Raw genomic sequence first — 22,255 nt, forward strand, 5'->3', positions numbered from 1 at the left:
AGACCAAGGGGCTGGCTGGAGAGCTGAGCGTCCAAGGCGTGAACACGGGAGGCCTGCAGCTGTGGCTGGGGAGGGGCTTTCTTTAGGAGAGGACCCTCTGCTTTACAGAGGACCCTATCCCTTGGTCTCCTTGCCCTTCCTCAGCGTCAGCCCTGGGCCCATAGAGAGATAAAGCCACAGGGCTGGCGAGTGGCAGGGTCCATCTGGAAGTCCAGCTGACGCCAAGGCCTGTGCTTTCCCACCAGCCAACATCGACCTTATCAAGGTGGTCCTACCTCCTTCCCCGGTGGCAGGGCAGGGGGGGGGGGCACCACCTTTCTTGTTCCTGATGGAGAGGCTCCCAGAAGCTGCTGAGTCACAGCCAGGGAAGGAGGGCAGTGTGGGTAGACAGAGTGGCTACGGAGGGCATGAGAAATGGCATTCTTTATTCATAAATAAAAACATAAAATCACCAGAAATAGTTTACATGGCCAAAAGGGGCATCAAAAATAAAATAAAACAAAGCTGTCAAAAGCAAAGCAAATCAAACAACAAGAAATGACCGAGAGAAAAATAACTGTGTGTATACTCTTCCAAAAGCTGTTCCGACCAAAGGCAGCCTTGGCTGGGGGGTCCAGCTCTGCCTGCAGATGCAGCGCGAACCCAGCACGCTGCAGGGGCGGGGAGTGTCCGCCTGCACGGGGTGAATGCTCCGGCTTCAGGGAACTTGGGGCCCATGGGGAATGCCCACTTCTGAAGCTGCTGCTCCAACAGGCCAGCCTGGCAGACTCCTGGGCAGCCCTGGATGGGCCGGGACAAGGGCAGGGGCTCAGCAGTTGCTTCTCAGGGAGAGATGGCCCCCAGTCCCCATAGAGCCCAGAGCCAACAGTGGGCACACTGCGCCCAGCAGGAGTCCCTGAACAACACTGGTGAGCACAGGAGACTCCTGTGGTGGGTGCCTGTGAGAGTCTGGTCATCCCCAGTCCCAGAGGCAGAGCTTCCTTGGAGAGGTGGTGCTGGACGCTGTTCTCTCTTTGCAGATGGTCGAAGCATCTTCAGGCCAGGCCCTCTTTGGGGAGTGCAGCGGTCGGGTCTGACTGAGTGAGCACGGAGGCCAGCGGTGCTCAGAGTGCAGGGCGGTGAGCTCACGCTGCCTGGCCAGACTGCTTGCTCGCAGGCCCGTGCCATCCGACCTCCCCAGCCCTGCTCAGCCTCTGCCGGTCAGGGCCTCCTTCTGGAGAGGCTGGGTCTGGCATGGTCCAGGAGGATAAGGATGTTTTTCCACAGGGAAGAGAAGAAGAACCACCTGGTGCTGAGGTTGCTATGTTACAGGACACTGATGCACTCTGTTGCCACTGCTGGTGGCAGTCCAGGGGCGGCATCCGCGGCTGGCTTAGGGCAGGCATGTGGGGTGCAGGGCACGGTCATGCCACAGGCAACACCCACCTCTTCTCTGGTGAAGGACTACTCTTCGGGAGGAGTGTGGGGGTGTCTCCAGCCTGGGGCAGTCTCACCAGGAGGAAGGACTCGAACAAGACACGCGCAGGCTGGTGGACATGGAGGGACGGAGGGCTGTGGCACAGGGAACGGGACGTCTGTGACTCAGGGTTCTGCACTCTGCCTGGTGGGGGGAGTGGCCTCTGGGCAGGGAGGGGGCCCTTGGCCCTTGGATTCCAGGTTTAAACCTAGCTTATGACTAAGCCATGGCTTCAAATTCCAGGAATGCTCCTCTGTAATGTGAAGGCAGCAGGATGGGCACAGCTTAACCCTCGGGACCGGGAGGGAGAGCCAGCAGCAGAGCAGGTGGCCCTGCCCACACCCTGGAGTGGGGGAAGGAACGTGGTGGGTCCTGGAGGGACAGCGGCGGGAAGAGGAGCAGCCCCATTCGCACCCAGGGGGCCTGTGGCCAGATGTCAGGGGTCAGGGATGCAGATGGGATCGGTGTGGACCAGCCGGGTGCCCTGCCGCTCTCACGCCCCTTGCCTGGGCGAGCCCTCCCAGCAGGCAGGCAGGAGGCACCAGAACCAGCAAGGGCTGGCCGTCCTGAGAACAGCAGCTGCAGTAGAGTCAAAAATAGAACGGGGAGCAGCCTGGCTGCCTGTTAGAGCTGGCTTGCTTCTGGGAAGTCAAGAAGGGAAAAAGAAGAAGAAAAAAATTTTCCTGAAACAAGCAACTGAGCAACTCTACCTTTTCTGCCCTCCCCAGGCCTGCACACCTTCAGGAAAGAATGCCCAGCCTCCCCAGGTGCTGGTCCGCTCCCAGCAGCTGCGGTCTCAGGCTTCTTCAGCTGGGGCTCCTGTGGGGCTTGGGACGGAGGGAGGCCAGTGGGTGGCCCTGGGAACATTCATAAGGCAGTTCCTGCACCTCTGACTCTCGCCTCCTGGGCTCCCGCCACTGGCGCTCTGGGACCCCATCTGACCAGGAAGGACTCTTGTCTGAACTTGGCACTGGACATGTGAAGGGGAAAAGGTGGGCTGCTGCCCAGACCACCCTGAACGGTCTCTGTGGATATAGGTTATTTCAGGTCCAGCAAAAGCTTGATTCCTGGGAAGAAAACTAGTTCAAAGTAGCTGCTGGCTAATTTCAGCCACGTGGGGAAGCTCTGCCTCCCAACCCCAAAGGAACTACCTGAAGGCTCTCCTGGGGACAACTGGAAAGCCACACCCTCCCTGTGTCTCGTGCCTCCAATCTTCCCTTCCCAGCACCTGCCCAGATCCTCAGTGTCTATGGCTTTAAGGGGAGTGGTCACTGAGGTCAAAGGCCACCAGGGGCCTAGAGTCTGTCCTCCCTCCCCCATCCCCAGTTAGCAGGCCCAGCAGGGTTGGCCAAGATCAGTGAGCTTCTCCCTCGGCCCCTGTGGTCCTTGCTAGACTCTCCCTCCTTCTCATGGCTGTGGGGTTGGGACAGTGCTGATGGTGCTGAGCCTGTTCTCCACACCCTGCTCCAGCCCTGCACCTCCTTGGCCAGAGAGAGAGCTCAGGTTATGGCCTGCTCAGGTGACAGGGATTCTGGTCACAAATGGCTTCTCTATGTTCCCAAGGCACCCCAGGGCATCCTGGGGAGAAAGACTGTGGGCGGAGAGGTGGTCACTGGCTTTTCCAGCTGCTGCCGCTGTCCCTGGGGGAGGGCATCTCTAAGTACTGAATGCAGGCCAAGGGTTAGGGAGGCCTTCCCCAAGTGTCGGGACCGGGACCGTGGGCCACCTCTTGGGAAAGCTAGAGGTCTGGAGGGCTGCACAGGACCACGGGAGGGGGAGGGGAGGGGAGGCCCTGCGGCAGTCCCTTGGCTCCCCTCCACTCCCTCCCGTTGAGGGTCCCAGGCCTGTGCCCGGAGGCCCGGTGACTGAGCAGGGGAGAGGGCGAGGGGAGCCCCGGACAGGCTCAGCACCCCTGCCCCCCAGTGCCAGGTCCCAGCTCTCCCTCTCCCGGGGCCCCTCAGATCTCGGTGGCAATGATGTCCTCGTAGGGGATGTCAGCCCCTTCAAGGTCAATCTCCACGGGCTCCCCAACCCCGTCCCTGTGGGCCAGCTGCTGCAGGGCCTTCTCCAGGCGCTGGTTCCGCTGGTACATGGCCAGGTAGCTCTGCTGCAGCTGCTTCTGGTACTGGATCACCTTCTCCTTCTCCTCCTTCCAAACCAGCCGCTCGTGCTGGAAGCCGGAGGACATCTGGTCGTGGCCTTGCCGCTCCTCCCTCAGCTCAGCCCGCAGCCGCTCCAGCTCCCGCTGCAGGGCGGGGATGTCCTCCGCGAAGGCCAGCCCTGGCCCAGCCCCTAGCCCGGGTGCCCGGGGCCCGCAGTCACGCTGCAGGGCGGCCTGGGCTCGCAGCTCCAGCAGCTCCTGCTCCAGCAGGTTCACCTTCTCCCGCAGGAGCTCCGACTCGTTCTTCTTGCGCTGCAGCTCGTTCTCGCAGACCTCCAGCTCCAGGCCCTTGGTGCGCAGGGCGCTCTCCAGATCCTGCGTCTTCAGCTCCATGCCCTCCAGCTTTCCCCGCGTGTCCTTCAGCTGTGCCTTCAGACTGAGGATCTCGCTGGCCTTGGCGTTGACCTCCATCTGGGACTCCTTCAGCTGCTGCTTCAGGAGGGAGATCTCGCCTGACTTCTGGCATACCTGCCAAGGGCCGGGTGGGAGAGGAGAGGGCCAAAGGTGAGAGGTTACCATCCAGGGCAAGGCACATGCTCGCTGCCTCACAGAATGACACTGTCTTGACACGGAGCTGCCAGTCCCCAAGCATGCTGGTCTGGTGACCCACCCATGAAGGCCATGCCCCTCCTGAGGCTCATTTCATTCTGTAGTCTGGCTCTGCCATCCACACGCCTCCCTCTCCCCCAATTTAGAGTCCAAATCTCAGTCTACACCTGAGCCTGTGGTCACGTGTCAGTCAGTGACCAGCGGTTTAATTTGCCCACTGCTGGCACCCCCGTCATCCACACTCAACACCAGTGGTGTTGATCTCTGTGTCTGCCACGCTTCTATCACCATGTTCATGCACATACACTCTGACCTCACCCCTGCACACAACCGGCTCCCCCCTCCCTACTGGGGTGAAGACTGGACCCACGCATGCACCCCGGGATGGGCGCTGTGCCCGAGCCAGGGCCCGATTCCTATCGACTAAACGTGGGCTGATGGGCGGTGGATTTCTCCCTGCCTGCCCCTGCCCCCACCACTTCTGTTCCCAGTCTGTCCAAAGTCAGCTGAGATCTGCAAACAAAAGCAAAGGCACTGAGGTAGATCTGTGTGTTTCTGGGTCTTGGCCTCATTCAGAGGCAGGAGTGGCTCAGGAGAAGACCAAGGCCAGTGTGGTAGTGTGTCCGAGTGCTTCCTGCTGTCCTGGGAAGGCGGTGGGGTGCAGCAGGCCCTGGGCCTCTAACTGGGGGACTCTGGACCGAGACTGGAAGCCTCCTTGATAGTCCTCCCTGTTCTTCTCACAGCAGAAGCCCCCTTGCTGACATGAGCCCCTTGGAAGCACTGACTGGCACTGAGTGTGCCTTCCACGGTATCTGTTCCACAGAGGGACCAGCTCAGAGTCACCGCTGAGGCCTGGGCTGGGCTCGGGACTCCAAACTGGCCCCTTAGGACCTGTGTGACTATTTGCACCATGATGAACAATCTGAACTCTGGGGCCAAGCTGTCAGGATCAAGTCCAGGCTGTGATACTTATTATGGGATGGCCATGGGCAAGTCATTTAACTGCTGTTTGTTACTATAACCCCTCTGTGCCTCAGTCTCCTTAACTGTAAACTGAGGATTTGGAATAGTGCCTACTCCATCGGGTAAGGAGTGTAGATGAGAGAACCTAGGGCCTGGCACTTCAGAACACGCTATTCACTATTGTAAATATATTTTATTCTATGGTATCATAAATGTTTAATTTATTTGACTTAGTGACTTATGCTATTGCCTGACTGGACAGCCTGGGGATGAGGTTCACAGCAATGCCCAGCTTAGCCCCAAGGGGACAGACAGGGATGGATGCCTAACACCAGCGCTGGCTGTGTAAGTGTCCCGAGCTGCCCCAAGGTGTCCTGGGCCCTGGCTGACCAACACGACCAGGGCCCATCTGCAGAGCCCGTGCCAATGGGGAGGAGGAGAGGCGATGCCCCGTGGCCCACATCCTTTCTGAGCAGGGAGACCTGGCAAACGACGCGGCTCCCTTCTCACCTGTCCAGTCCCTGCCCGTCTCTGCACAGATAGGAGCCTTTGCCTCCACTCTGGGCCACACTGTCACTCTCATCTCCAGGGTAAATCCAGAGAGCTCAGTGCAAACAGGTGGCTGTGCTGCCAGGGGGGTGGTGCTGGTCCCACCAGACACAGTGACCCCTCAGTCCCTCTCCAGAGTGGGGGAACCTGGGGGGAACTGCTGGGAACACGCTCCCACCTGCACCAGCACCACCTCCAGGGGCCTCCCGAGGAGAACAGCTGCTCCAAGGCAACAGGGGCAGGGGTCAAGCAGTCTCCGGCAAGGCCAGATGCGGAGGCCTCCCTTCCAGGTGTGTCTGAGTGCACGTTTGCCCTAGCATGAGCCTGTTTCCATCCCAGACACCTGATAGAAGCCCCACTAGCACCTCTAGGGGGAGCTGTCCATTCTGTCACTGAGACCTGCCACAGAGGGGTCACTCTGACCAGTGGGTGGGGGTCCTTTCTTCAATAGTAACACATCCTCTGCTCCCTCGTGGCTCCTGGACTGGCATGAAGCCAGCTGTGGCTGTGCTTCTACTGAGCCTCCTGAGAGCGGACAAAGTGAACCCGCCCACGGATGCCCAGCTAGCCTTGCTCCTCATGGTTCCAGCCTCTTGGTCAGTGACCTGGCCAATAAATTCAATTCTGGGGCCATGAGGCATTGAGACAGAAAGAGGGCGAGAAGCTCAGACTAAGTGCATCCCCGATATCATTACCAGGGATCCCCCATTTGGGGGCCCTTGAATGCAGCATGCTGGGGCAGTTTGTGTCCACACACCACTGGCCAGAACCTGGAGGAGGGGCGGGGCCTGGACACCAAATATCGACCACCCGAAGCCTCACCTCCCACTGGGTCTCCTCCAGCGCAGGGGCGAAGCTGGTCTTCTCCTTCTCGTAGGACCGCAGCTTGGTCTCCAGCAGGTCCTGCTCCTTCATGAGGCTCTCAAGCTCCTGTCGCAGCTGTCGCTTCTCTTGCTGCAGCTGGAGCACCTGCAGGTGCAGCACCTGCTGGGCGCGCTGGCTCTTCTGCGAGGCCGCCTTCAGCTTGCTGTTACACTTCTGCTCCGGGCCCTCCAGCTCGTCCTGGCAGCGCCACGGCCGTTCCTCATAGGCCTGGCTGGAGGCCAGCTCCTTCTCCTCAAAGCTGCGCCGCAGCTTCTGCAGCTCGCCCTCCCGCTCCAGCAGCTTCTGCTCGAGCTCCTGGATGGCGCACTCGTCCGTGGAGATGGGCGAGCGCACACACGAGGAGCCCCTGTCCGCTTTGCTTGGGTGGGCCAGCTTGCTGCCCCCATCGGAGAAGGACAGCGCCTTCAGGCTCATCATATTGCTGTCCTGGAGGAGGAGGCCTTGGGTGATGTTGTGGGCTGAGCCCCCGAAACGGCTGGCGGGCCCCACAGCTGTGACCAGCGGGTCCAGCTGGTAGCTGCTGCTGGTGCTGTGTGTGGGCAGGCTGGACATGGAGTTGCGGCCGGAGTCAGACAGAGCGCCGGAGCACTGGCCGGGCTTCAGCTCCTGCTCCTTGGGCTTGTCCGGAGCGGCAGGGTGCAGTTGGTGGCTGGTGTTCTCGGGGGAGGTGTGCAGGATAGCTCCCGACCGCGGCAGCACGGGCTTGAAGGCTGTGGGCCTCACCGCGCCCTTCTCTGAGGCCTGAGGAGGAAAAGAGCTGTGTGACCTCGGGCCTCCCTCCCCACCCAGCCACATGGCACCCTTCCTGGTCATAGCCACAGGCGACCTCCCCTGGTGCTCTGGAGCAGCCGGATGCTGTGCTGAATCTCTTTCAAGGAGAAACCCCTCTGTGCCTGGGGATGTTCTTAACAATCACCCACGAAATGCCGCCTGTCACCAGCTTGTCCCAGCCTCATGAGATGATGAACAGCTCCGCTCTGTCTCCGCAGGGGCCCTGGGCTGGGTGACATGGTGTCCCCATAGAAGTCAACCCTTTGCTCACCTCCACTGCCCCTTCCAGAAACAACACTGTGGCTTCCTCCAAGGGCTGGGGCAATCACTTGGTATAACCCTTTCCTTAAAATTGTCATTTTCATTGGTAGAGTACTTTGCCATTTATAAATAATACCTTCGGTGTGAAAAACTTAAGGCTTTTTGGAAACATACAGGGCCACATCCTAGGGTGTCAAAGCCAGTGTGGGGCAGGGGGCTGAAATAGGAACATGATTTTTGGTGTCCAATGGTGGGCCTCCTGAGAGCTTACTCTGGCAGGAGGGCTGGATTTCTGAGTATGCCGGACTCTTGTGCTCTCATTTCTGCTAAAGATGATGGCAAGAAACTCACAGCCATCTTCCAGCCAGACGTCTCCTGGCCGGGCTTGAGCGAGGAGCTGCCACACCACTGAGCTGCAAGTGAGGCGTCTGCTTCGGGAGAAGCTGCCAGCTCTCCAAGCGGGCTCTCCATCTGCTCTCCCAGAGCCCCCTCTCCTCCCCGTGCTCTTGAAAACGCTGCTGTCGGTCCTGCCGCCACAACCCATTACATCCGGGGGAGCTCAGAGGGCCTTTCATTTCCCCCTGCTCTCTGCTTAATGGCTCACCGGAGGCTGACCAGTGCTTCTCCTCCTCCGTCCAACCTTTGATCTCTGCAGTGCGGCGGAGCATTTCCACCCCTTACCAAGCCACTCGGGCCTGTCGGAGATCTAAACATCCAGGTCACTCTGCCATCCCTCTCTGCCCTGTGCTCCCCACTCATTTTGCTCTCTCCTGCTACTGCAACCCACCCGCCCTCTCCAGAGACCCCCCACTTACCATTTCTAGCTGACTGGAGAAGGGTATGAGCTTGGGTGGCGTAGACGGGCCGAAGTCCACCCCAGCTTGGCCCCCCAAGTCCCCGCTGGACAGAGCAGTATAATCAGGGTGGTGGGAGCCCCGGGCCTTCTGGCTGACTTTGATGTAGAAGAAGTCTTCACTCTTCCCCATTTTGGAGCTGGACTTGCCACGGCCCGAGTCCTGGGAGAAGCCGAATCTGAGCAGCCCGTCCGAGTACCGGTTGAGTTTCTTGAGGTGGGAGGACTTGCGCAGCTTGTACTGCGAAGCCCGGCAGTGCTTGCTGTGGAAGCCGTGGCCGGAGATGAGGCTGCTGACGCTGCCCATGGTGACGGGGGGCCGGGCACAGGCGGGGCAGCTCGGGAACCCGGTGTGGCTGCGGCAGCGAGGGGCAGTCCTGGCTCCTCGAGGAGACTGTGGTCATAGCAAATGCCTCGCCGAGCCTGAGACAGCGCAGACCTGGAAGGAGACACAGGGCAGCAGTCAGCCGGGGCTGGTCACTGCCGTCCTCAGTGGTGACTTGAAGAGAAGTCATTCTTACAGCAGGGTCTGGGCAGCGGAGAAGTGCATGCATCTCCACTGCTCAGCCCTGACTCTAGGCTCTCCTCTTCTGGAGGGCGCTGTTCTGAGCCCGGAGGACAGGAAGACAGTAGTGACTGAGACACTCACTGTCCCAGTGCTCGTGGGCTCGAGGTGAGTGTGCCGTGGGTGGGCCATAAACAAGTAATGCACACCGTCTTGAGTGACAGGAGTGCTCTGGGGAAGTAAAGCAGAGTGTGTGGGATGGAATTTGGGAGTGGTTGTTTATACAGAGAGCACAAGGGAGGCCTCTCTGTTGGGGTATCTTTTAAAGAGACACCCCCCAAACAAGAGAGCAATCCATGTGAGAATATCGGGGAGAAAGAAGCAGCTCAGAAGCAACCTGCATGCAAATCCCGAGTCCCTTGGGGGGAGACTGCCTGGCACACATGAGGCCGGCAAGGAGACCGGCGAGGAGACCAGCCCCGCTGCAGAGCAGTGACTGGCAGGGAGGGCAAGAGGAGAAGCCGGGCGCTAGCAGGCCCTGGCTGCGGGGTGGGCCTCGGTGGGTGGGGTGGGCCGATTATGTTAGGTGAGTGGTTACCAAGGCTGGGCCAGGGTGGTGGCTTTGGAATAAATTTTAGATTTAATTTTAAGGTTCAGTTGATAGGGTTTGCCAGAGGATTGAACGCAGGGGGCAAGAGAAAGAGAGGAGTCCATTGCTTTTATCCAAGTAGCCAGAACCATTCACTGGGATGCAGAGACCAGAAAAGAAGCCCGCTGGGGATGACGCAGGGGTGGGTGAACGAGGAGTGGGTGACAGTGGCGAGGAGTGGGCAGTGGAGTGGGTGGGCACCTCGGGGCTGCAGGTTTCTGTGTGGAAGTTGTTTGTGGAGTGGAGCCTGCTGTGAGACTGGAGGAGGCCACAGAGACACGAGGGCAGCAAGACGAGAGAGAGAGAGAGAGAGAGAGAGAGAGAGAGAGAGAGAGAGAGAGAGGTCCAAGGCCTGGTGTGCGGCAGCAGAAATGTGAGGAGTGTGAGGGCGAAACTGAGCACCCGCGGCTGACTCAGCAGCCCAGACGGAGGTGGAGAAGCCGTCGTCTCCTAGGATGGGTGTTGGCACTGCTGACGTCAGATAGTGGCTGAGACGGGCCAGTGGGTTTGGCCGTGGGGAGGTCAGGAGTGGCCTCGGCAAGAGCAGTTTTGGTGGAGTGGTGGCACAAAAGCCTGGTTGGGGAGGGTCCAAGAGAGAAGGGGGAGGGAGATAACCGCACCCTTGAACTTTGAGAAGTACGTGATGCATGGTCTGGATTCCCGGGTGTGCCCCTGCCAGCTGTGCCACGGGGGGCGAACTCTCTAACATCTCCAACCTTCAGTCTCGTGAACTAATGCTAGAACACACTTAAGTTTTTAAAAAAGGCAGTTGGAATTTATCTTCTGATAAATGTCGAAAACAGTAACAACGACGTGGCCCCTCACGGGAAAGAGGAAGACCCTGTGGCGGCATCAGTGCCGCGCGCTTGTCGACTGGGCAAACCTGTGAGCGAAGCAAGGCTGGGAGGCCGACATGCGTTGTGTGGGAGGCCAGTCAAGAGATAGCCTATCCAATTAAGAAAGACAAAACTACAAGTTTAATAAAATAGGAAGTCAGAAGGAACCCTGCGCTCTTTATTCTGCTTTAAATGATGCTTGTCGATCCTAAAAGGGCAAAAAAGTCCCGGCAGGTCATGGAGAGCTGTGCGTGCACCCAGACAAGTGGACGGCGGCAGGAGACCCGCTGCTCTGCGTGGGAAGGCTTGCATTCAGCTGCGCATTGGTATCCTGAAGAATAAAGTGGTTGTGTTATGAATAAATAGGCTCTGTATTTCATAAGTAAAAGCACAACACAACCAAACAGCGTTTTGTGAGTGAAATGTATGTTCTCCTATGAAAAGCTTTTGTTAGGTTGATGGTCTCTTAGGATGAAGGTGGCACCGCCACACCTGCCCTGAGGACTGTCGCGAGGAGCGTGCGGTGCCACTGGCGTGTACTGGGCATTCCCTAAATGGTGGTACTTCCACTGGCATCCATGTTCTATTATTACCAGTGTTCCCTCCAGCATTCATCACTCCCGTGTTATCGTCAATGCGCCCCCACCCCCACATTTTCCAGAATGTGCTCTCGCTCTTCCAAATGTAACTTCCCTGCATCCCATTCCCTGACAGTGCTACCCAGGAGCAGGGAGTTCCTCTGCTCACTTCACAGGCGACAATGAAAAATATGTTTTTCTTCCCCCTGGTCATCCATCTCTTGCTTAGCTGAGGACTTCAGGTCCTTTAAGGCAATGAATTCTTCTGTGGTCCATACGCAGGAGAGCTATTTTTGGCCAGAAGCCTCTCCTGCACTCTGCACATTATACCCCTTGGGCAACTGATGACTTGCTCTTTGTCCATCCAGTTGTACATTTGTGGGCAACTGCATGCCCAGCGTTGGGGAGATAAGGCAGATCTGGATTGGAAAATCAACTTCTCCGAGGTTCCTTTGCTTACCAGATAAAGACATAGCTATTTCAGAGGGCCAGTCTGAGGATGAAGTACACTAACAGAGGTCAAGGGCAACACTCAGCACGTGACAGGCACTCTACAGACGTGTGATTAGCAGGACATGGCGAGGGTGTTGCTCACGAGATGCGCAGACCACAGCGGGGTTGTCGCTAGCATCAGGCAGCCACTTTCCGTGGGTCCGCCTGTGGTTTCCTGCCCCACCGCGGTCTCCTCTCACCTGCACGGCCAGACAGCCTCCAAACTTGTCTTCCCGCACTCTGCTGTCTTCCAGATCTGAAGCGGCACAACCATCATGCCCCTGAGGGAAACCCTTCGAGGCTTCCCATTGTTCTTAGAGCAAAGCAGACTCCTTACCAAGTCCTGCAGGCCCCGAGCAGGACCCAGTTTTACCTGCTGCTCCGACCGTATCTCGCCCTGCTCTTTCCTTGCCTGTAACTACAGTCACAGCCACTCGGCTTTCCTGCTGGTTGAACACATCGAGCCTTTTCCCACCAAGGGGCTCTCGCACCTGCTGCTGCCTCCGCTGACAAGCCTCTTCCCTCAGCTCTTCACCCAGAACGCTCTCTCTCAGATGTCGCCTCTGCAAGGCAGCTTTCTCTGGTCACTCTGGGAGAAGTGCCGCTCCCCCACTACTCTCCATCATCCCAACCTGTTTATTTCTTTCATAACACTTGCTTTAACCTGTAATAATCTTGTTTACATTTGCGTTGTGAATGTCTCCACTGAAATGCAAGGTCCATGAGAGCGAAGACTTTGCATCTATAGCTCCTAGAACAAAAATGAGGAGAATGAAGCAGAGACTCAGAGCAGTTAGGTGAGCTGTCCCTTGTGTTCCACTGACCGGTGCCTGTGGTGGAACGAGACCTGGGTTCCATGAACCCACACGTCAGCATACCACTGAGGACTATAGGGGAGGCTCAGAGACTTGAGGGGTCAGTCCTGGGTGGCAAAGGGAGTCTCCTAGGTGGGGAGGGAGAGAGCCTGGAGGAGCAGTCAAGGTCCTCGCCTCTGGCCATGACTTTGTTTCCCTTCTGGGTGGACAACAACAAGGTTTTAAGTGCAGGTGAGTCCCTTTGCTAACCAAGTGGCAGCTGGGTGACTTGTGAAGCGAAAGCATGGTTCTAGGCCCCAGGGGACAGAGGGGAAAAGACCAAGGATGCGAGGGGAGCAAGTGAGAGGCGGGGGTCCTCTGGTCCTCTGAGTGCATTCTTAGCCCCTCACCCCCACCCTCCCTCCACTCCCCGGGTCTTGACACAGAGGAGCTTTGAAGTTTGAGATTATCCCCAGAACCACTTGGAGCTAAACTAATTACCTCTCAGTGTCTGGACTTGTTCTGTTTTCAACTTGGAGAGAACATCACAGAAGACGTGGCTGTGGTCCAGCCTAGTTCCCAGCCCCAGTTTTCCCACCCACCCAGCCCTGCAGGATTGCGTCTCTGTGCTCAGGAAGGACGGGGGAAGGGGCACATTTTATTCCTGGGAAACAAATCCCTTTGGCCTGAAGTATGTACTCAGGGTGGAAATAAGCCATCACACAGATCTCGGAGATTTAAGCAAGGGAAAGGAAGAGGGGAGGACTGGGGAGGAAAAAGGGGAAGGAACCATGGAACCTCACACTGAGTATGTTGGGGTAACCTTGCTCTGCATGATCTCCTGCTGATTTCAAAGAAGGAATCCATCAACAATTAGACTTCAGGTCCTAAGAGAAGAGAGGAAAAGAGAACAGCTAGTGGAAAAGGAATCTCCTGCCCCTAGCTGTACTTCTCAGACTCTGGCCCCAGAGAACTCAGGGGAACTCCCCCAGACCCAGTGCCAGCCCCTCGCACCCCACCCCCTGCAAAGGACTGTGGCTGCTGTGCCAGGGCAGGCAATGACCCGGATCCTGGGGCACCCTCAGCTTTGAGCTGCTTCTGCCCCACCACAGCCACCTTGCCCCACTCCACTCTGCACTCTCCTTCCCAAGGAAATGAGGGTTGACGCCAGCGGGACACGTGCCTCTGATGGTCCCTTTCTGGAATGTGGAGGTGGAGGCACAGAGGTGAAGAGTGGCCTGTCTAGACTCAGGAAGGTGAGAAATAGCGCTACACACCCTCCCAACCCAAACCGCAGGGAAGAGCACCTCTGGCCCTGCCCACATCAGTCCGAACATCTGACCAGGGAGAGTGAGGGTCCGTATCTGTCCCCCATTCTTCCCCAGGCCTGGCAAGGTCACCACAAGATCAGGATGCTCAGCTTCCAGCCACCTCACTCCTCAGTCTCCCATATTTCCCTTCCTGCTCCCAGTGTTCTCTCCCTCCTTCCCCCTCCCCATCTCTCCTTCTCCCCACACCCTCCCAGGGAGCTGTCCTGGTGGGAGGGTCAACCACAGCCACACCGCAGGCATCTCTGCTCTGCCTGGCTCCCTCTCACCGAGGAGGCGGCTTTGTCCAAGGCACACCCACAGGGACCCACTGAGCTCAGGGAGGCCATGCCAGCTCCCTTGTGCAGCCTCCTCTAGCACCCAGGGTGAGCTGTGCCACCCACTCCCAGGCCCACCCAGCAGGGTGTGTCCCAGTGGCTGCTGTGCAATGACATCTGCAGGCTGAGCCTAGATGATGGGGCTGTGGGAGGGGGTTCATTACATCCTTTATTCAGTAAGTATTTATTCAGCATCTGCCGAGGACCAAGTATGCACAGTGCAGGGGAGGGAGGAAGGGAGGGAGAAGAGCAGTAAGTGCATAGAATAAGAAACAAAAGCCAAAGAGATAGGAACAGCGTGCGTGTGTGTGAGTGTGTATTTACCACAGCACTGGCAGCGCCCAGGGAAGGTCTCTGAGAAGATGGCATTCTGGGAGAGGTGGCCTGACCACTGTCTTTGATAGAATGGTCCCCTGGGGAGAACGGCAGCGGCGAGGCCTGAGGTGGAGCGGGGGGTTTCAGAGCAGTGGTTCTCAATCGGGTGACTTGGCAGATTTGGAGACAAGACACTGACTGTCAAGACTGGGATCTAGTAGGCATGACGGGGGTGACTGTGGCCCCTGTGACAAGGACAGTCCCTATGACAAAGAATTATCTGACTGAAACTGTCAGCAGTGAAAAAGTTGAGAAGGCTGGTTTTCAGGGAACAAAGTTTTACGACCTCAGTTGTGCCATTGACTGAGTGTGACTTCGAGCAAGTGACTTGAGTACTCCGTGCCCCAGTTTCCTCACTTGTGAAGTGGAGGCAGCCATGCCTGCCCCGCCACAGGACTTCTGTATTATCAACTGATGGTCACTGGCACCAACTGAACACCAACAGGAATCCACAACTCGGGGTGTGTGAAGGGAACTTCACTGCACGCAGCAGCGAGCAGCTTAACAGTGATACAGCACTGCCGTGTAAAACACAGCCGCTGTGGAACAGCTCGAGGGAACTATGTGGCGTGCCCTGGGGCCAGGGCCCTCCTTGGCTATGCAGCTCTGTGCCACTGGAACCGCTACACGTGCTTCAGTGTTTCAGCAGGTGTCAGAAAACCTCACCCTTCAACTTTGGAAATGGGCCCTGGAGTCACAGGGGAGATGGCTTATGTAGAAAGAAGCCTCATTCCTGGTCCCTCATTGGTCAGCACAGAGCTGCTCTGATTGGTCAGAGCTGTGCAGCTCTGATTGGATGGGAAAACCTCAGTCCTATTGGCTGAAATTGGATTCTAGGAACTCCTTTATAAGGGCTGGCTCAGCAGGCAGACACAGTGCAGGTGGGCAGGTTAGTTGCTCAGAGGTAGGTGATGTAATGCAGAGGCTTCTCCTGAAGTGCAGTTTGCTGAGTGGCCCCTGTGCAGAAATGGGTGCTACATGCTGTTTTTAAAAATTTGAGTCCAACTGGCCACCAGGAGTCCTTCTTAGTTGGTGTCATTTTTTTTTTCAGAGTTCACAGTATGAACATGAAAGAAGTGATAGCTTAGCAAGTATTTGGAAAAAATCACCAGTGCTGGTTATCATTATTATTTCTCATTATTCTCCAGGCAAATTTGCTGGGATATTCAATTATACGATGGATGGCTTATTCCCTGCATTCCCAGATCAACCTGGCCGGCCACCAGAACTGCCTCGGTGGTCTGAGGACTGCAGCTTCCCCACAACACTCCATTACCCTGGAGAGACGGTGGGGTGCCAGGTGTAACCCTCCCTTTGCTGCGGAGCCTTGGCCTCCCCTGGGCCATTTCCAACGCAACATGAGGGGCTAGGTTCAGTTCAGTTCTTTGAGACCTCCTGAGAAGTGAGTGAGAGCTATTGACCCCTTCTCACAAAAGTGTCTCCCCTCTAAGATTTGGCTGCAACTTCTTAGGATTACTTGATCCGGAACGCCCCTTGATTGACCCAGGTTAAAAAGCTTAATATATCCTGTTGTGGGGGATCAGGCGTGAGCTTGGGGCTCTGAGGAGGAACGAATAACTTGGTTTTAGATTATTGTCTTAACTAACGACTCCCAGCTTCCCCTCAGGGACTGGGGAAATGGGGGCAAGCAGAGGGAGTAAAACTAAGGAAATGGTATCACCTCAATGCAGCTCGTTCCTCCCAAACTCAGCCTCCAGGGCCCCGCAGCCCCTTCCCAGGACTGGGGCAGGCTGCAGACCCACTTCGAAGGGGTCATAAAATGAAAGGAGGGGGCAGGAGGTCAGAGGGGCGGCCACCAGGACTTCGATGGGTGGGCTTTGGGTAGGCACCTTACCAGTGCTCACCCTCGTCCCTGACATGACACTATTAAAGTTTTCTTCTTTTATTTAATTTTAATTGATTAGTAAAATGCCAAAATCGTATACAAATAACGTGAGTAGCTCATGCAGAACTGTCAACTGTTGAAACGTATTATCTGTTTCAGAAATAAAATATTTAAGTTGAAATCCCCTCCCCATTCTTTCCCTCTCCCCATGGCTCTCTCCCTGGCCGGGGGTGGGGAGGCAGTGTCCCTCCCTATCACGAATTTTCTGGGTACGTCTTTGATATTAAACATATTTTAACATACGAGAATACTCTATGTGTTGTTTTGCCTTTCATTTTTTATAAATGGTGTCACGTTGTATGTATCATTCTGCACACCTGATGGTCTTATTTAGCATTTTGCACGTGGGGACCTACTCATGTTCGCTCCTTTGCCTGTTGCACGGTCGTTCTGCCACACTTTGTGGACCGTTCTCTGCTCAGGTGTTTCCATTTTGTTGCTAAAACGTTTTTGTATATGATTACTTCCCCACACGTGCGGGAATTTTTGTAAGATTTATTTTCTTTGAGTCTTGGAAGATACCTTATTGTAAAGCCCCTCCCCCTTCCATTGAAACTCAAGAAGAGGTGGCATCTGAGACCCATGTTGGCCAGCACATCGAAGGAGGGCAGCAGGAGTGGGACCAGAGCCCCAAATCCCACTCCCCTGTGTTACTCCAGGGTGGGGCGAAGGAGTCATTGTTCTGAAGAAGAGGAGGTGGGAGGGAGGACCCTGGTGACAGAGTGGGGTGAAGGAGTCTTGGCCAGAGACACTGTCCTGCTGCAGGTGACAAAGGACCTTCCTGCTCTGAGGCAGCCTGGACACTGAGGCAGCACTTTCCATGGTCCAAATTCCATAACGCTGAAGCCGTTCAGGGCCTTGGAGACCCTTTACTCCAGCTCTTCCTCTGTGCGGGGGCTGCCCAGAGGCCCCAGGCGGGGAAGGGGCTTGCCCAGTCACATCAGAAGTTCTGGACTTGAAACCAGTATCCTTTCCAGTCTGCCAACAGGATGGGGCTAACTGACTTCCCTTTTCCAGACCGGGGCGAGCAGCTACCTGCTGATTGTGCAAGGAGGTATGTGGGGAGTGTGCATGTGAGGCTGCCTGACACAGATGGGGTCCCATCCTGGGAGCGCACAGCTCTGTAAGAGATGACCCCCCTGGGGGTCGGTGCCTGAGAAGGCTGAGGAAGAAGCTGCACCAGGCTCTGCCTGGGCCCCGGTGGAGGGGGATGGGGGAGTTGAATTGCCTCCAACTCTGTTCGTGGCTGCTGGGCTGGGACCAGAGCTCTGCCTGCAGCTGTCTCCCTCCCTCCGGGGGCCTCCCAGTCCAGGACAACTTCCAACCTTAGCTTGGGGAGCCATGCCTTTGTTTTCTTGGTTCAGGTCTATCTGTGGAACCCAGAGAACACACACTCACCATTATTCATTCACATTTAGACCATGTGCCAAATGCCGAGTAGGGTGCCTAGAAGAAGAGGGGCAGGCCTCTCTCAAAGAACTTGAACCTAGCAGTGAGCCCTCGGCTTCGTTTCAGAGGAAGAATCCTGCCTCTTCCTGGCCTGGCTTGGGTCTCCCCACCTCCGAGTCCCTCCACCGAATGCAGTTGCTGTGGTGCTCAGCTGCCTTGGCACTCGGGGTGCTAGGTTTGGGTATAGCTCTTGCATTTGGGGTGAAGGGCTATCCCTTCCCCATCTTTCAACCTCCTCGAAGGCGGCAATGAGACCAGAGCTTCACTGTGTCCCACATGGAGCTGAGTGCAGTGCTAGGGACACAGGAGGCTCTCAGTGCGTGTTTTAATAAAACCAGTTCCCTGGGACCCTGGCTGAGTTTGCAGAGGGCAGCTGGGGCCCAGGGAGATGTGATTACAGTGGGCCCCATACGTGCCGATCGGAAGTGAGGTCAGCAGAATCTGGTTCCAACCCAGACTTCCAGAGCTTAGACTTTATTTGACTCAGTGGCCACCTGAGGAGAAGGAAATTTACCTTCATTTATGTCCTTTGCATCCCAGTCCTGACCAAAGGTTTTGGTCAAGACAAAAAACCCAAAAAACAAAACAAAAAAACCCAAAATCAAACAAAAACCCAAAAATACAAAGCTAAAAAGGGCGGCATCTCTGTTTTCAAGGGGATGGCGGAGAGACTGGACAGGTGCCCCCCAAATACAAAGCGTTTTAAAAAGCAGCACCACTTGGACTGAGGACTCCAGCTAGCTCCCTCTGCCTCCAGCACATGAGTGGTTTTTAATGTTTCCTTTCAGACAGAGTAAGGTAAAGGTTCTCACTCTATTGTCTGCCAATTACGGACTGAATGTCTCTGCTCCTCTACAATTCGCGTTGAAGCCCCACACTCAATGGGTGGCATCAGGAGGTGGGGCCTAGGAGGGATGAAGGTGAGATGCACATGGGTGGGGTCCTCGTGGTGGGATTAGTGCCCTTAGGAGACCAGAGAGCCCCTGGCACTCAGTCTCTCTCCTCCTCTCTCTCCCTCTGCCTCTCCTCCGCCATGTGGGGACACAGCTAAACGGTGCTACCTACAAACCAGGGAGGGGGTCTCACCAGGGACAGAACCTGCCAGGGCCTTGATTCTGGGCTTCCAGCCTGCACAGCTGTGCGAAGTAAATGTGTGGTGTTTTGTTAGTGCAGCCCTGCTGGGACGCTGCCTCCGCCCCCCACTAGACGCCCTGGCAGGAGGTGCTGCCCAGGTCACCCTATTTCTGCCACTGCCCCAATAATCTTCCTCCTGCTTCTCCGTCCACATGGTGCTGATCGCCCCAAAGTGCTCAGACCTGCTGTTGTCTGGGGATAGTCCTGTGGTGGAATGACGCTCAGCAGAGGTCAGGGGAGCTCAGCTCTGCTTGTGGTTCTCCCTGCTCCAGCTTTGGGACATGCAGCAAGAGGTTCAGTTCCTGGCCCTGCCCTGGTGACTTGTTGGCCCCCCAGGCAGGCCACCTGAGGGCAGGACCTGTGCCCAGAGAGCTATGGGTCCACGGGAGGGAGCCATCAGGCCCCATTCATGGGCCCCTACATGATGCATGTGCCACTTGCATGATGGTATTAAGCCTTTGACAAAGGTTCACAGATTGGTGGGTCTGTTTCTCACTTGCCATAAAGTTTAACCTTCCTGCCTCTCTACTTCCTTACATATCAGATAAGCACACCTGATGCTGACCTCAGACAGGAGGTGGTCAGATGATTAGATGAAGTATATATAAATGAAAATGCTTGACCACAGTAATAACGGTATACATTGGATACATTCACACCAAAGTGCTTGTGAAATTATAAGCAGTGCGGAAAGACACTAGAACTAGATCCCATATCTTGAAATTAAAGGGACAGGTCTTTAAGAAAGGATTACCACTCCCTCCCACCCTCTTCATCCTTACATCTCCCTGTGCAGAGCAGGGCTGGAGCAGACCTGCCTCTCTGCCTGCAGGAGGGCAGAGGTGGGGCCAGCAGAGTGTGAGACCAGTCCAGTGGCATCTGCCTGCTTGGGCTCGGGTGGGGGGCCCTGGATGGGGCTCAGTGGGGCATGGTGCCCAGGGTTACTGGACTCCCCTTTGGAGATGACTCTCCTCCTGACCCTCTGCCCCCTGCCCCAGTACACTGCCTGACTCAGCTTTCCTTATCTGGAATTCCAGTGCTTTTATTACCATCCTTGACCTCTCTGCCATTTGCTACTCCAGATGAGGATGGGATCTGGGGCCAGGGCTGGGGTGGGGGTGAGCCTGGGAGCTGGTTAATCATCTCAGCCCAGTCTGCAACCCTCCCAAAGTTTGCTTTGCTGATGCCTGGAGGGCTCCAAGTGCAAAGCTCAATACGCATTTTCTGAGTGAATGGATGAATGAAAAAGAAGTGAGGATGGAGGAGGAAGGAGGTAGGGGAGTGTGGGCAGCTTGGAGAGGCTGAGGGGGGTTGGGGGGAGCAGGTTGCAGGTGGGCTGGGAGCAGGGGCCCACGCAGCTCTCAATTAAGTGCACTTGGGTTCCTTAGAAAGGCAGAAAGTGAAAGGGAAATCACTGGCAGGCTGAGTCATCCTATCGGGTGAGAACAATCGGAAGCAATTCTGCTTCCCACTGCTGGGAGGAGTCAAAAGCCATTCTTCCTGGCAGCCTTTTGTGTGTGCTTCTCAGCGGCCAGCGGCGGCTGAGACTTCCTTGTCCCCAGTGGGCAGTTTGTGTCTTAACAGGGCTGATTGACGCTTCTCCTTAGGAACATGATTACCCACCAATCCAGACCTGCCCTTCTCTTTTCCAAATTTAAGCCACAGTTACATGCAAAGCTCATGGAAATTTCACCCCTGCAGTTGTTAGTGCAGCAGCTGCTCCCATGTGAGACAGCAGATGAGCCTCATCTGTGCCCATGACTAGGGTGCCACAGGGCATGAGGGCCCACTTCTCCTGCTTTAGCTTCTAAAGAATGGTCTTCAAAGTGTGTGTGTGTGTGTGTGTGTGTGCACGCGTGCGCATCTGTGCATGCATGTACAATGTCCAGAGCAGGGCTGAGGGTCTGGCTGGACTCCTTCCCATCTCAGCTGGTCAGAGTGAGGAGCCAGGAGCAGTTAGGGCTTTGGAGGCCAGAAAGCAGGGGACAGATGGCCCCCTGCTTGTCAAACCCTCACCACCCTAGAGTACGAATTGAGTGGTACATCCCGGGAGGGCGGATGTGAAGACACCAGGTCTGTGTCTGAGTAACTGACAGCCAGAACCAATAGGTTTTTACCTGCTTACCATCTTCATGACTACTTATAGTATTCTGAGTCAGGTTCAGGGTCAGTAGAGACGCAATGTGGGCCACGGGCTTAGGGAAGGGGGAGGGGAGCGGCATACAGCGACGTGTTCTCCCTGGTTCAAGTACCAAAGTTGGTACCTAGTTAGCCTTTGGAAAATCACACAATCCATCATCTCACATGGGTGGGAGGTGTCTCAATTTCCTTCAGGGTCTCTCTGACTCTGTGGAATGATTTTGTGGCTTCATCTGTCCAAAATTCTGACATTCCTTCACCTGTCACCATCTTCACATTACTGTCCTCTTCAGTGGGTGGAACGAGTTCCCCAGTCAGAAGAAAACACAATGGGTGTGTTCCCTCCTGTTCCATTTGCCCAGGAACAGAGAGCCTCTCACTAACAGTGTGCCCCCCAAACAGTAAAAGGGGCCTCAGGCCCCTCTGATGGCATCACAGTGACACCCACCTAATCACCCCAGCTGTGCATGAGGCCCATCCTAAGAGGGCAGGAGCCCCGGACAATCAATGGGATGAGAAACAAGGTGACAGCAGATCACAGGTGGGACAGAGAAAGGAGAAAGGCTTTTAAGGCCGGACGTGGAGTTGCTTCAGTGGTTGGTGATTAGAGGCTGCTGAGGCCCAAAGAGCAGACTGTCCAAGGCCCACACCAGGCGGGAACAGAGCTGGGGCAGAAGCCTGGTCTCCTGGCTCCCTAGACAGCCTTCTCCCCACTGCTGTTTTCCTTTGACAAGAGATAAAGAAGGGCTGCAGTGACAATGTTGCTCTAAGCTGGGAGGTACAGCTTTAAAGTTAGTCAGACTGAAGTAGCTAGACTAAAGATGCTACTGAGTCCCCACAACACATCCCAGCAGCTGTGACTCCATTGTTATCACCAGCCTTCACAGGGCTGCGGCCAGGCGGTAAGTGGTATTTTTCTCCAGTGGGACTTGGAGCTCATAAGTTTGGTTGGTGTGAGAGTGTGAGCGACAGAGGCAACAAGACAGTGGAAAGAAGCAGGTGGAGTAGAAAGCCCTCTATCCCTGGGAGAGTTCTGCTTCTTGCACAGAACAGGGAGGTCTCACAATAGAAGGCGCTGACTAGTCCAGACAGTGGGCAGATGTGGAAGGATGACGGGTAGGTGAAGTCCGGGAGAGTGCTTGTCCTAAAGAGCCCCTCTTTGCTCCTCGCCTGTCCCTCATTCCCACCACTGGCTGGATTTTGTATCCCCTGAGTATGTTCAGTATGTCTGAGTGTGTGTATTTCGGTAGTCTCCTGGTGGTTTTTGGAACTGTGGATCCCGAGGAAGAAGATACCTACTAAGAA

At 56.0% G+C, this 22,255-nt stretch overlaps 1 protein-coding gene across 1 annotated transcript in view; it reads right to left on the reverse strand.

Annotated features, from left to right (window-relative positions):
- Nucleotides 1–435: 435 nt before the first annotated feature.
- Nucleotides 436–22,255, reverse strand: part of LZTS1 (leucine zipper tumor suppressor 1) — a 51,743-nt gene continuing 29,923 nt past the window's right edge. Inside the window, exons 2-4 of the mRNA XM_045853552.1 lie at nucleotides 8,411–8,887; nucleotides 6,501–7,304; nucleotides 436–4,085 (exon numbers count right to left, since the gene is read on the reverse strand). Of these exons, the coding sequence (XP_045709508.1) occupies nucleotides 3,414–4,085; nucleotides 6,501–7,304; nucleotides 8,411–8,755 (1,821 nt within the window). The 5' untranslated portion in view covers nucleotides 8,756–8,887 and the 3' untranslated portion in view covers nucleotides 436–3,413. The remainder of the gene's footprint in view (nucleotides 4,086–6,500; nucleotides 7,305–8,410; nucleotides 8,888–22,255) is intronic.

This window comes from Phyllostomus hastatus, unplaced genomic scaffold (assembly GCF_019186645.2).
Source record: "Phyllostomus hastatus isolate PE091 unplaced genomic scaffold, TTU_PhHast_1.1 phas_contig_98, whole genome shotgun sequence".
Taxonomy (NCBI): domain Eukaryota; kingdom Metazoa; phylum Chordata; class Mammalia; order Chiroptera; family Phyllostomidae; genus Phyllostomus; species Phyllostomus hastatus.